This window comes from Emydura macquarii, unplaced genomic scaffold (assembly GCF_026122565.2).
Source record: "Emydura macquarii macquarii isolate MOO-44397 ecotype Brisbane River unplaced genomic scaffold, CSIRO-AGI_Emac_v2 contig_2768, whole genome shotgun sequence".
NCBI lineage: Eukaryota > Metazoa > Chordata > Testudines > Chelidae > Emydura > Emydura macquarii.
In genome coordinates this window covers 17,553,266-17,566,730 of record NW_027132905.1, presented here as the reverse complement: position 1 = coordinate 17,566,730, position 13,465 = coordinate 17,553,266, and the positions used below count along the sequence as shown (strand labels likewise).

Genomic DNA, 13,465 nt, shown 5'->3' with positions numbered 1-13,465 from the left:
TATATTAAAAATTGTCTCTATTTGATCATTTCCCCCTTTGTATGACACTTGTCTTCTTAAACTGTGAGCTGTTCAAGGCAGACATGGTGTCTTCCTGGGTGCCACTGTAACGCAAATATTAAACATAAGCAGTAACTTTTCAGCCATTAGATGGCAGCATCACACAATTTTGTAAATCTAGAGCAGGGAGTCCTTAGCATTCAGATACACCCATATATGGTCTATTTATGGGACAACCTGTTTTTCCAGCTCCTCCAAGTAAATGTGATTCAAGCTAAACAGCTTCCCAACTGCTCAGATCCCCTCAACAGCAGCCATTAAAAATCCTGAAGAGCTTTAAGCCTTTCTCAGCCCCCCTGAGCTATTTGCACATCATCAACAGTAACACAAGGGCAATTGGGGACACAAAGCTCCTTATTTAGAAATGAGTTGAGGAGGGAGATGTTCTGAGACATCTCAAATGCCCTTGAAAGTGCAGTTCCCTTTGGCTCTTGTGATATGTATCCCTACTCCTTGATAAAAGATCAACATTCACTTTCAGTGTTAAATCGGTACGCAAACTGTGTAGACCAGGCCTTAAATCAGGCTCCTGGTCATTCATAAGCATGTGGTTAGCAACCCTACTAGCTGAGCTGAAAGGGAGAGTCTGTGGCTGACCCAGTTAGCAAGAAACATGCCAAGTTGGCATCTAATAGATGCTGTTCTTGTAATTTGGCTGCATTACTCTACGTACTTTCTCAACAGGGCTGGAGGCCTAAATCTTCTCCCAAATTTAGTCTTGCATAGTGGAGCCCATCCTGACAGTGAGTAATAATGAGTCACAAGGAATTCTCAGTTTCATGCTCTTGCAAAAGAGCAATGCAGAGAATGGATCGAGAGGACACACAAGCAAAGAACATTTAAAAAGGCAGAAACCCCAGTCCCAAAATATATGTGGCTGAATCAAAGCAGCCACTTAAAATACTCCCAGAAGAAATTTGCAAGGCATCTCTAGGAATTAGTGCTATACACTTTACAATTCAAATAGACCTGTAGCTGAACCAAGGTTAGGAGGTAAATCAAATCATGTCAGACCTACCAAAGAAGGATGATAAAGCAGATGTTGTGTACTCGCAAAAGCACAGGGCAGCTCTACTCCATTCTTAATTCCCCCCTATTTTGCTTCTGGGCCTGAGATACGCAGGGGTCTCAGAATAGCACCTTAGGTGCCACATGTTACTCTGAATTTATTTTTTTAAACAGTGAAGTCAAGCACTTAGCATTAATGTATAGAAAATGTTTGGATTTGATCTGGGACCTGATAAGTTGTCAGCAGAGCTTGGGTACAATCCACTTTAGGCCATACTCAGCACGGATATAAAAGGTGATGTGAATTACAACTCACGTGTATACTGTTCAGAAAGATGGTGTACATGGATGTAGTTGACACAATGAATATCAAGAAGGGGTGATGCAACAGGAAAAGTGACTAAGAGACTGGGTACAAGAATTAGATCTATGAATACTGTATGTAAGCACAATGTAATATTACTGCTATTTTCCTCAATGTGACCCCAAAGTATTAATTTATTATTATTTATAAAGCACATGTCAGGTACCTGCTCCAAAGAGGTTCTAGAGAAGATCCATCCACTTAAGGGCCAAATGTAAGTTGTTGCAACTCCTTTGACTTCAGTGGGAGTGGGCCAATTTACACCTGGTCTGACTTTTAGGCCCTTTATATTTACAAAGTATTATTCACCCAGGGCCTCCCCAGTCACTTTACAAAGAGCCAATCACCAAGCAGTACTTAGCAGATTGGTTTGTGAGAGGGATAAAAAGGAGCTGTGTTGAACTCTACACGTGCATCCAAATTGTCAGAAGTGGCCACTGAATTTGGATACCTCTGGTTTTGGGAGTGTTGCCAGCTCTCATGCGTTTTTCCAAAGCCACAGAAACCAGAGCCATGTGATTAGGTGACAATCTCAACTTTTGTTTAAACAATTATTTCTATCCTTCATGGTTGCAATTAAAAGCTTGAAAATATTAGGGGCTCAAAAAACAGATGTCAAACAAAAAAGGACTCCACATTTACACTTTTTAAAATCTCATAATTTTTTAGCCAAGCTCATGATTTTTCTAGGGGTTGGCTCCTGATTATTGAATACCGGGCATGAGCAATGCCGCCAGCTAGAGACATCGTGGGCCTGATTTTCCGTAGGTGCTGAGCACCATTCGAGCAGCTCCCACTAACTGCATTGAATGTGGCAGATGCTCAACACCTCTGAACATCGGGCCCAGGCTGTCACAAACTGGGCCCCACAAATGGAAGCATCCACAATCTGATGGTCCCTCCTGAAAGTAACTGATTTCTATTACAGGTTGCGTTGCTAGCCCATGCCAGGCTGGCACTTGGGCCCCTTGCTCTGCTTGCCCCAAAGCAAGTCTGGCTGCCAGACACAGAGATCCTTAGAGTAGATGGTGACAAGTGCGTCACCGGCTGAGTCTCTGGGGCAAGCAGGGTCTAGCCCTCGGGTGGGGGGGGGGGGGTCTCATCTGCCCTGGGTCACAGCCCAGCTGGCAGCCTGTGCTCTTGCTGCAGAGCCCACGTGCTCCTGGCCCCGTTCCCACCCCAGACCACCCCCATCACGTTGGCCATGTCAAGTGACTTTGAGAGGCCCCTGGCCCTTTAAGGACCGGAGGGGAGGGGAGATGTGAGTGATGGGAGTGATTCCAATAGGGTTGTGCGCATGTGCAATTGCGGAAACCGAAGAGTGGGCGCGCTGCGGTAGCGTGAGCCGAGCTAGTCATTCTTTGATTTAGCTTTGTCTACGCACGCGCGCTGGCTCATCGTCCTCGCTGCACCCCTTAGCCTGCACATGCGCGCTTTGTGTCTTGTCGAACATGCGCAGTAGCTGCTCCGCCCCGTTCCCAGAGTGCCTTGCGTGGTGAAGAAGCGGCGGCCGCAGACTGGAGGCATTTTGTGGCCGTGGTAGCAGCAGCAGCAGCGCGATATACAAGATGGCGGCGGTTGCTGAGTGAAGTGCCAGCGGCGGCGGCCGGGATCCGGCGGTGCCAGCGACGCTCGGACCCCCAGAGCTTCCCGGTGCCACCCTCGCCTCTCTGGAGCGGGCCGAGAGTGTAGTGGCGCCCGGCCGGGGAGTGGGGCAGAGCCGCGGAGGAGGACGCCCGCCGCAGGGGCCCGGCCTGAGCTGAGCGGCGGGGACCCGATTCCTCCTCCGCTGCTGCCTCTTCCTCCTCCCGGGCGGCGCAGAGCCCCCCCTCCTGCCCAGCCCCCTTGCTGCAGTGCAGGACCCTAAGCCCCATTTCCCTCAGCGCCGGGAGGGGCCGCGAGCCGTCCCTCATCATGGCGAGCAGCAGCGGCTCCAAGGCCGAGTTCATAGTCGGGGGCAAATACAAGCTGGTGCGGAAGATCGGGTCGGGCTCGTTCGGGGACATCTATCTGGCCATCAACATCACCAACGGGGAGGTAAGGGCGCCACGTAGCCCCGCAGGGAGCCCCGGGACTCAGCCCCTGAGGGAGTCCCCGCCCCAGAGTACGTACCCAGTGACCCCCATCACCAGTGGGCAGGGGAGGGCGAGCCAGGGGTCCCGCCAGAAGAGGGAGCCCAGACCCCTGCGGGTGGTTTCACCAAAGAGACTCGGTGCTGGGGTCATTAGTCCTGTAGTAGAAGGAGACCAGCACTTCGCAGGAGGAACTTACCTGGTGATAGCACATTGACATGGGGGCTGCCCACCTCTCTGGGGATGGGTGGTACAGTTAGGACTCCTCCACATACCCAAAAATAGGCGACGTGTCCCTGGCCATTAGCAGCGGGAGGGGGTCCATCCCCTCCCCCCCAGTCATCTATCCTTTTCCCCTTTGAGGGGGCATACATTTACCTGACATGCAACATTACCAATGGTGAGAGACGCAGAAGATCCCTCCGTCCCCATTCTTTGGTTCTCTTCTTTTTCCTCTCCCCAACCCACATTTCTCCGAGCCATGAAGAAAGAACCCCCGTCTTGATTAGCCATATGGATCTGAAGACTAAACATCTCTAGTCCTATTTTCTCCCAGGATGGATATTTATGCACAAATCAGCACCGTGTGGATTTTATTTGCGGAGCCTGCTGCTCTTCCATACAGTGGACACTGAACTAGTGATGTGATATCTAGAAAGTTTTCCCACATTCCCAAAATCTACTGCAGCAATGCTCTGAGGGGGAGTGGAGATGTGTGTCCCATACACCCCTGTGCTTGGTGGATGCTCTGATCCCTGTTCCCTCTCACTGTAGGAAGTGGCGGTGAAGTTGGAATCTCAGAAGGCCAGGCATCCCCAGCTGCTGTATGAGAGTAAACTGTACAAGATCCTGCAAGGGGGAGTTGGCATTCCACACATAAGGTAAGAACCAAATAGCCTGTGAGACATTGGTATGGTGTTTTGCCCAGAGCATCAGTTTGTGTTGGGGCTCCGTAGTTAGAGAAGGGGTTAGTGTTTGTTTTTACTCAGGATCAATTTGGGAGACTGAATAGTGTGTATCTAGTAGAAGTGGCAGGATCTCCCCAACGGCAGCCTTCCCCATTCCCTCTCACTGCGTTCTGTAGATTTCAGCCCTTTGTGCAGCAATCCCTGAGGAGGGGGAATTCCCACAGAACTTGTGATTGGGAGTGTAGGCTGGCTTCAGGAAAGCTATCATTGGAAATGGCTGCTCTCTTTTGTTGTGTTTTTGTTCCAACATGTCTTCCTTCTCTGCTCAGAAAATGGCGGATGGATGAGACTAACCCTTCCCCCATCTTCTGTTGGGACATGGGATATGCTCTGGCATGTACTTTTCTTCCTTCCAGCACATTTGTATGTCCGGAAGGCTCAGGTCTGCAGAGAACCTCCAGGGGGAATGAAATGGCAGCCCCTTTCTGTTGCCCACAACAGATGCGTCACTGAGCCCTCTAGAGATTCAGTGCCAAGATTATTTCTCCCCCTCCCATTCGCTTGTTATGCAGTTTCCTTGTTTCATGCTGGTTATGAAAACTTACCTTGTTTTAATACATCAGGAGAAGATTAGTCAGAACTATTTTTAAGTTTTCTTAGTAGTGAAGCAGACTTGAGAATTAGATTATTTTACTAATACCGGTGAGGCTAGCCAGGTGAGCAAGAATAAATCAAATATTGGTGGGTTCCACTTACTTCAGCATAGAGATGAACTGAAATTTAACTATATACAAAAAATTTTCCAAGAGTTGCCACTTTTCAAGAGCCTTCATTAGAAGTCTATCGCATTTAAAATTCTTTGGATTGTTTTTAATATCTGTAGCAGGGGTGGCTCGTGAGTTGCATGTGGCTCTTTTACAGTTAAAGTGTGGTTTGCAGAGCCTCTTATCTCCCACCCCTCCCCCCATTCTCTGCCTACCAGATGTGTGGGAAGTTCAGAGCTTCTGCCCTTCTGCAGGGTGGTGGGGCTAGAGGATTCTGCCCAGCGGGAGATCTCGGGAGTCAATAAGTTGGCCTCCCCTGCCTGAACTCTGTAGTGTGATGAGTGCGAAGAAAATCAAAGTAAAGTTATTGGATTCAGTGACTACGTAAATATGTAACTGTGGTTTGCAAAGGATAGGCGTACTAGCAATAGTTTGACTTGGAGGGTTCAGATTTTTATTGGTAAATCCTGGTAAACATCAATTTCACCGTACACACAAACCAATGAAAAAATATTTCCATGGAAAATAGAAATGTACAAATAGGCAGAGTAAGAAAAATGCTGCTTGAGAGCTTAGGTTGATTTAAAGATATTTATATTGTATATTTTGGCATGTGATGATGACAGTTTGTGCTTCAATGATTTTAAGCTTTAGGTTTTTGAATCTCAACATGTCACTAAATTACTATTGTCTGATCTCCCCAAAATTTCCTGCAACTGTTAAAATGTAAATGAATAAAAATAAAAAGCTTAAAATCCATAATTTTGTGTAACAGTGAAAATGTAAATTGATAAATATAGAAAATGTTTTAAAATAGTCAGTATTAGCTGTCAAAATTGTTTAAAAAAAAATTTACAATCGAACTGTGTCAAGCCTAGCTATAGTACATGCTTGGTACTCCTTTTCCTTGTTATATATAATGGGTGTAACCCCACTGATTTGTAGGACTGGCATCTGTTGTAGGATCTTATTGAATACTAATTAGTTTAATGCTATTCTTCATTTAAAATTAGGACAATATTTGTTTGTGCCCCTAATTATGAGTAGTAATATCCCCTGCATGTGTGCCATAACTATATGAACTGAGAGGAAGTGTTCTATCTAAACCCTTTGCAAAATCAGCCTTATGTAAGGATAGAACAAATGTGAAGCAATAAACTTGTAGCTTTAAGTGAAACCAGAGCTGCACAGTCTTCTACAGACTATGCAATTGCAGCATCATCTTCAGTGGAAGGATTTCATTTTTTAAAATTGTGAAGGAATAATTGAAATTGCTTTGGCAGTTTTTCTCAAGTTAGTTACACGTTAAAACAATGCTATTTTAGTAGTGGCATTTCAATAAACAAACAGGTATTTAATATTTTACTATAAATCTGCAAAGCAAGTATTTTTAGGTAAATGTAAATTGTTTTTCTTTAAGTGAAAAACATACCTGTTACACTAGCAACAAGTCATTCATTTAGTATCCTTAATCCATGTAGCAAAAGTGAATTACAGCCCAAGGATGGGTTGTCAGGCTTGCTCAGTAATAAACTACTTGTTACTGGTTATTCCCCAAGGTGAGATGCAAAAAGTGAATTTAAATAATATTCCTGTCTAAAACATATACCTACTGTTTGAAAATAACAAGATTGCGAAACTAAAAGAAAAAACTTGTTTGTAATATCTTTAATTTTTCTTTGTGCATTTGACAGTATTTTTATATATCCCATTTCACTTTTTGTATAGTCAGCAATATCCCCTTTTATTTTAAATGGCTTTTCTGCACAATAGGGGAATGAGCAACCTTTTTAAAGAACAGGAAATGATGGGTAATATCAGAAAAAATTGGTTTGGGGGTTTGGCAGCTGATACAGTATCTGAAACTACTCAACTCACTTTTTAAAAAACTGACTAGAGTTCAGGTTGAGCAATCCCTTAGATAGTGTGAATGAAACTGTCTTGGGTCAATTTCACTTTCAGGTTCTCACAGTGCTAGTCTACCTTGCAGTGTTCTGTGAAATTTTCTAGCCTAATTAGAAATCCTTCCACAGCACTTCCGCTGGGTTTAAATGTTGGGTGAGGTGGATGGGTGGAATATACGTTATCAAAATTTATGTTTACAGTCTCTAACCACACATTTCTGTTACTGGCTGGCATCTTGCTTGATATCATTTGGTGACAATTGCAGTAGGAAAACCTAAAATAAAGTGCTTCTTATTTTTCTTTTTCTACTTTAACATTAGAGAGGGGCAGTAACAGTTTGTGCAGTGAAGTTCTTGTCCCCAAACATTAAGGATGATGGAATTTGATTCAGGCTAAATACTTCTGTTGCTGTGAATGAAGATGAATAACCTGACTTACAATGTGTAATGTGTCATTAGAAGGATGTGTACATTGTACAAAGAATTAATCTGTGACTTTTATCCTGATGTTCATATAGTGTGCATATTTGTTTTCTAGTATGTCTCATTAGCCACATATGATTCGGTACTCTTTAAATGCACTTTTGTCTGGAGAATGTTTGACTTTTATCTTTAGTTTAGTTTGCAGACTTAACTATAACTAAACATTCTGACAATATGCCACATCAGTACTATAAAAGAATTTGTGTAATCTGAAGAGTTGGAATAGAATTGAGTTGTACTCTGTTGGAGGAGAATATTAAGGAAAGTGTAATCCTTTTTTTAAAGCTTGCCTGACTTTTTTGAACTGTTATAAAATTTTACAGCTGCACCGTATTAAAGTAGTCATAGCAGGCAGCAGTGTGATCCAATGGATAGGGTACTTGATCGGGTCTGTTCCTGGCTTTGCCACTGCCTTGTGGTATAACCTTGAGAAAATCACTTTAGCTTTCTGTACTTCAACTTCCCCATCTGTAAAACCAAGGTAATGCTTTCCAAAAGAATGTGAGATCATGTTGGACAAACTGGGGAGAGTTCAGAGGAGAGCAGCAGAAATGATTAAAGGTTTAGAAAACATGACCTGTGAGGAAATACTGAAAAAAAATGGTGGTGGTCTGTCTGGAGAAGAGAAGACTAAGGAGGGACATGAGTCTTTGAGTACATATAAGGTTGTTACAAAGAGGAGGAGGATAAATTGTTCTCCTTAATCACTGAGGACACGGCAAGAAATGATGAGTTAAATTGCAGAAAGGGAGATTTAGGTTAGACATTAGGAAAAACTTCTTAACTGTAAGGGTAGTTAAGCACTGGAAAAAATTCTGTAAAGAAGTTGTGGAATCTGTCAGTTGAAGGCTTTTAAGAACAGGTTAGTCAAACTCATGTCAGGAATGGTCTGTAATACTTGGTCCTGCCTCAGTACAGGAAACTGGACTAGATGACCTGTCGAGGGTCCCTTCCAGTCCTGCATTTCCATTATTCTATGTTGAGACCTGTGGATAAAAAGCACTAGATAAGACCTTTGTTATGCTGTATCTATACAAGAAATAAAATGGTAAGCCTGAGTTACTAATGTAAAGATTATGTAGGCTAACTTCTGAAAAAGATGTTGGGCTTTCTTAGGCCTGGTCTATAGGAGAAAATTAGGTAGGTTTAACTATATCCGTTGGGGTGAAAAATCCACACCCCTGAGCGGCATTGTTGAGCCACCCTAAGACCCTGTGCAGACTGCAAAGAGTTACAAAGGGATCTCACAAAGCTGGGTGACGGCAACAAAATGACAGATGAAATTCAGTGGTGATAAATACAAAGTAATGCACATTGGAAGACACAATTCCAACTACACATATAATATGATGGGGTATAAATTAGCTGTTACCATTCAGGAAAGAGATCTTGGAGTCCATTGTGGATAGTTCTCTGAAAACATCCACTCCATGTGTAGTGGCAGTCAAAAAAGCTAATAATGTTGGGAATCATTAGGAAAGGGATAGATAATAAGACAGAAAATATCATATTGCCTCTTAATAAATCCATGAAATGCCCACATCTCAAAAAAGATCTATTGCAAAAGGTACAGAAAATGGTAACTAAAATAATTGGGGTATGGAAAAACTTCCATATGAGAAGAAATTAATAAGACTGGGACTTTTCAGCTTGGAAAAGAGACAACTAAGGGGGCATATGATAGAGGTCTATAAAATCCTGACTGGTGTGAAGAAAAGTAAATAAGGAAATGTTATTTACTCTTTCTCATAACACAAAAATTAGGGGTCATCGAATGAAATTAATAGGCTGCAGGTTTAAAATGAACAAAAGGAGGTATTTCATCACACAATGCACAGTCAACCTATGGAACTTCTTGCCAGAGGATGTTGTGAAGGCCAAGATTATAACAGGGTTCAGAAAAGAATTAGGTAAATTCATGGAGGATAGGTCCATCAATGGCTATTAGGTAGGGATTGCTATTTGCCAGAGGCTGGGAGTGGCTGATCAGATGGATCACTTGATGATTACCTGTTCTATTCATTCCCTCTGAAGCATGTGGCATTGGCCACTATTGGAAGACAAGATACTGGGCTAGATGGACCATTGGTCTGAGCCAGTATGGCTGTTCTTATGTTCTTCTTTTAACTGATTGCCCTAAAGGCAGATCTGATGGACTGAATGAAAAGTCCACACTCCTGGTAGGTTTTTCCTGGTTGTTCTAGGTCAGTGGTTCTCAATCTTTCCAGACTACCATACTCCTTTCAGAGTCTGATTTGTCTTCTGTACCACAAGTTTCACCTCATTTAAAAACTACTTGCTTCCAAAATCAGACAAAAATACAAAAGTGTCACAGCACACTATTACTGAAAAATGTCTCTCTCTCACTTTTGCCATATTATTACAAAATAAATGGATTGGAATATAAATATTGTACTTACATTTCAGTATGATACTTGACCCTGTTTTTCACTTGTGAGCCTTGTCTGAAGCCTGAGCCCCAGGCAGCAGGGCTGATCCATGTAACTTAGCTTCATGGGGCCCCAGGCAATTGCCCTGCTTGCCACCCTCTAATACTAGTCCTGCACTTGTAATCCCCCCATACCCATCATGTGACCCCCTGGGAGCTGCAACACTTCCCCCCCCCCCCTTTGAAAAACACTAATCTAGATGAGTTGAGTACTTTCTGGAAGACCTCTGTGTACCCCCAAGGGTACGCGTATCCCTGGTTGAGAGCCACTGTTTTAGAGCATTATGTCAGTCCCCTTCTTGTACTGGTAATGCATTTTTGTTCCATTACTTTCTTGTGTAATTGGGTATTGATCACATTAATTTGGGGTATTTGAGTTTGTACCATTTCCTTGCTTCTGGCTGGCTGTATATTTGGCTGGTCGCTTGTTCTGAACTTTTTTTTCTTGTATTGATTTATTGTAACTTAAATGTCTTTCACAATTCACTCTTTACATATTTTTAAATAGGTTTATTTTGGGTAGAGATTTTTCTTGAGGATTAATTTTCAGATTAATTGCCAGTATCTGGTCATATTTGGAGTGAGTGATGTATCTGCTCATTATAGCCAGTCATATTTAACATATTAAATGTTGAATTTATTTATTGAGTGCAGGACTAAGACTATGGCTACATGAGGAAGCCATTGCTCTTGTCTAGACAAGGCCTAATAAAACACATGTTGATAGGTGATAATTAATGGCACTAAAAATATACCATTAGTTCTCTGATGAATGCCAAGGGTACTAAAACATTTGTATATCAAAGATTTCCTTCCACCAGGCTTACTGTTAAAATCAGTTGTATATTCTACAGGTATTGAGGCATGTTTATGCCACTTTTCTTATTTCTTATGGCAGGGGGAGTGGAGGGAGAAAGTGGAAGCTTCTGAACACTTCCCACCATCTTCATGGAAAGCAAATTCTAGAAGACAGTTATGATTAATCTTATTATTCTCCTGACATGACCTACAAGTTTTAGGGTAGTCTGCCCCATGTTCTCACTGTAGGAATCTTAATACACCACTAAGCATATGAAGCTGACTAAAGTGACATTTGAATTCAGTGGTAAGTAGAATCACACTATTGTTTGGAGCTATGCAAATTTAACATTTAGCATAGGTCCTTCCTAACTCACAAAATCAGTAAAACCTACTCAAGCATTAAGCCTAAGAGTGCAATATGTGCAGTTAGATGAGTAGTGATATAAAGGACATTTGAAATTCATTAATTTAAAATTCAAACTTATAAATATTACAACTTATGATAAAGCACCCTTCTAACAATGTCCTGAAACACCTTAAAAATCCCAAGGGTTTTTTGGCTTTACTGTTCACTAGTAGTAATTTTCTATCTAGGGAAACCGTGAAGTTGAGTATACACAAAGTGCTGTCGAATGTACAAAGTAAATTGAAAATATAGGTACTCAGTAGTAATCCTAGTTACTTTTGTTAATAATAATAATAGATGCATAGTTTTCAGACTTTTCAAGTGACTGTCCCTTTAAGCACTCCAGCCAGGGCACCATGCCGGTTGTGAGAGAGGGGTGGGACCGGGAGGGGAGAGCGGCTGCCGCACTCTGGCCAGGGCGCCACTGCGTCCATGTGGTGGGGCACGCCGCTGGGCCCACGCTGTCTGGCTCCTTAATTTTTGGGCTGGCTTCTAGCTACGATGGAAATTTGTCGAGCCCTGCTTTAAGCAATGTTTTATATAAGTTAAATATGTTAATTGGTGAGGATGCATTTGCAGCTTGGAACTGCTTATGCAAGACCTTAGGACGGGGTTTGAAAACCCACGAGCCAGATACTAATATGAGGCATGGAGAGGGCACAGCAGTAATTTCTATTGGCAAGGCTCTGGTGGAAAAAGTTTGGTTTTGTGCTGGAAAGAGGGAGGGGCCTGTCAGTGGATTCTGTTTCATATTTGTAGGTGTTTGACTCCCCTGCCACTACTTTTCCCTTCCAGCAATTGATGCTTTTCTTTCTGTGGCAGAACCTTTTGGCTGACCTGGAGAGTGATCTCTGCTTTTGAATAGGGATAGCCTCAATCTTTTCCAGACCCTCTTCTATACTTGGCTCTGTCTGCCTCTGCTTACAGGGTTACCTAGCAGAAGCAGATAACAATGTAGCTATCAGTCTTGTCAATTTCAATATATGTGGCATCCCCTATGCAGTAATGAAACTGATCAGTTTTGTCAGTTTTATTCTGCTTGGGAAACCTGAGCAGTACTGAGTAGGGGCAGAAGCAATTGAGCAATCTAAAGACTTGAGATGAAAGCACTCCATGGGTTTCTCCTTCATATTTAAAGATTATCTTTGCAACCAAAAAGGCAGAAAGGCTTAATTTCTACAGAGACTTATGATTTAGGCCCCTCTAACTATTTACCAGGTGTAGATTTTCTGCCTTAAGCGTTTAGTAAAATAGCAAGTCGATCACTTGAAGTGCGCATGCAGCATAAAGAGTAATGGTCAGTTGAAACTATCATGCTGCATATCATTTAAGGGAATGAGTTGCACTAGCATACTTTCTATATTACGGTAGTTGAAAATAATCTTTGTTAGCTGTACAAAATAGTCACAATATTTTATTTATAGTAACTCTAACTTTCTCATAGCAAGTGTTCAGCTGCCACTTCTTAATTTAGTACCTGAGTGGTCTAATTTATACCTAACATTAGTTGCCACAGTGAATGACCTCTGCTAAATATTTCACTAACTGTATCAGTTGTGCCATATTATGTTATTCCTGACTCTTAGCTGGTCAACAATTAACAATTGTTCTTCCACCTTTTAAGGAAGAAAAAACATACAAGTCAATATGAAGAAGCTAATGCATATGTAAATATAAAATACTTAAGGCAATTCAGACTCAAATAGCTCATGGTGACAGGGTGTATTTTTCTTATGTAAATATACTCTGTGCGTTATATTATCTCTGTCACTGGAGGGGCTGAATTAGCAAGTGTAAACAAGCTGAACAAACTGTCTCTTGGGCCATAGGCATACTTGTTTGCCATGACTTTTTTCCTCCATCTTTAATAGTTGGAGAGGGACTGCCATAATGAAACCGTATATTTGAAACAGAAAGAAATTGAGAAATCAGTTGTTCAGTGACAGTCAGGGTAGTTGTAGGCTAGAGCAATACAGGATACTGAAAAAACATAGGGAACTAAGAAAAATAAATTTGTATAGTGTCCCAGATAAAGGTATGAAATCCATATGCATAAGTTGTGCTGGATGTCAACGAATTATCACTGATATTTTCAAGTCGTCAATTTAGTTAGATGTAGACTGACATCAAATATATTTTTGTTTAAGTAAAGGAGATCCAAAGCTGTAGTGGTGAGTTTAACCTAGTTAATTTAACATGTACAACTGTAACAGCTTTGTCTGCATTTCCCTATTCACTCAATGCAT

The 13,465-nt window shown here is 42.1% G+C and overlaps 1 protein-coding gene across 5 annotated transcripts in view; it reads left to right on the top strand.

Annotated features, from left to right (window-relative positions):
• The first annotated feature begins 2,902 nt into the window (after nt 1-2,902).
• CSNK1A1 (casein kinase 1 alpha 1) overlaps nt 2,903-13,465 on the top strand; it is a 49,050-nt gene continuing 38,487 nt past the window's right edge. For 3 of the 5 annotated variants that reach the window (XM_067566447.1, XM_067566444.1, XM_067566446.1), the window contains exons 1-2: nt 2,903-3,469; nt 4,279-4,385. In XM_067566447.1, coding sequence (XP_067422548.1) covers nt 3,347-3,469; nt 4,279-4,385 — 230 coding nt within the window. In that variant the 5' untranslated portion in view covers nt 2,903-3,346. The remainder of the gene's footprint in view (nt 3,470-4,278; nt 4,386-13,465) is intronic. The other 2 variants (XM_067566445.1, XM_067566448.1) reach the window with 1 other exon arrangement.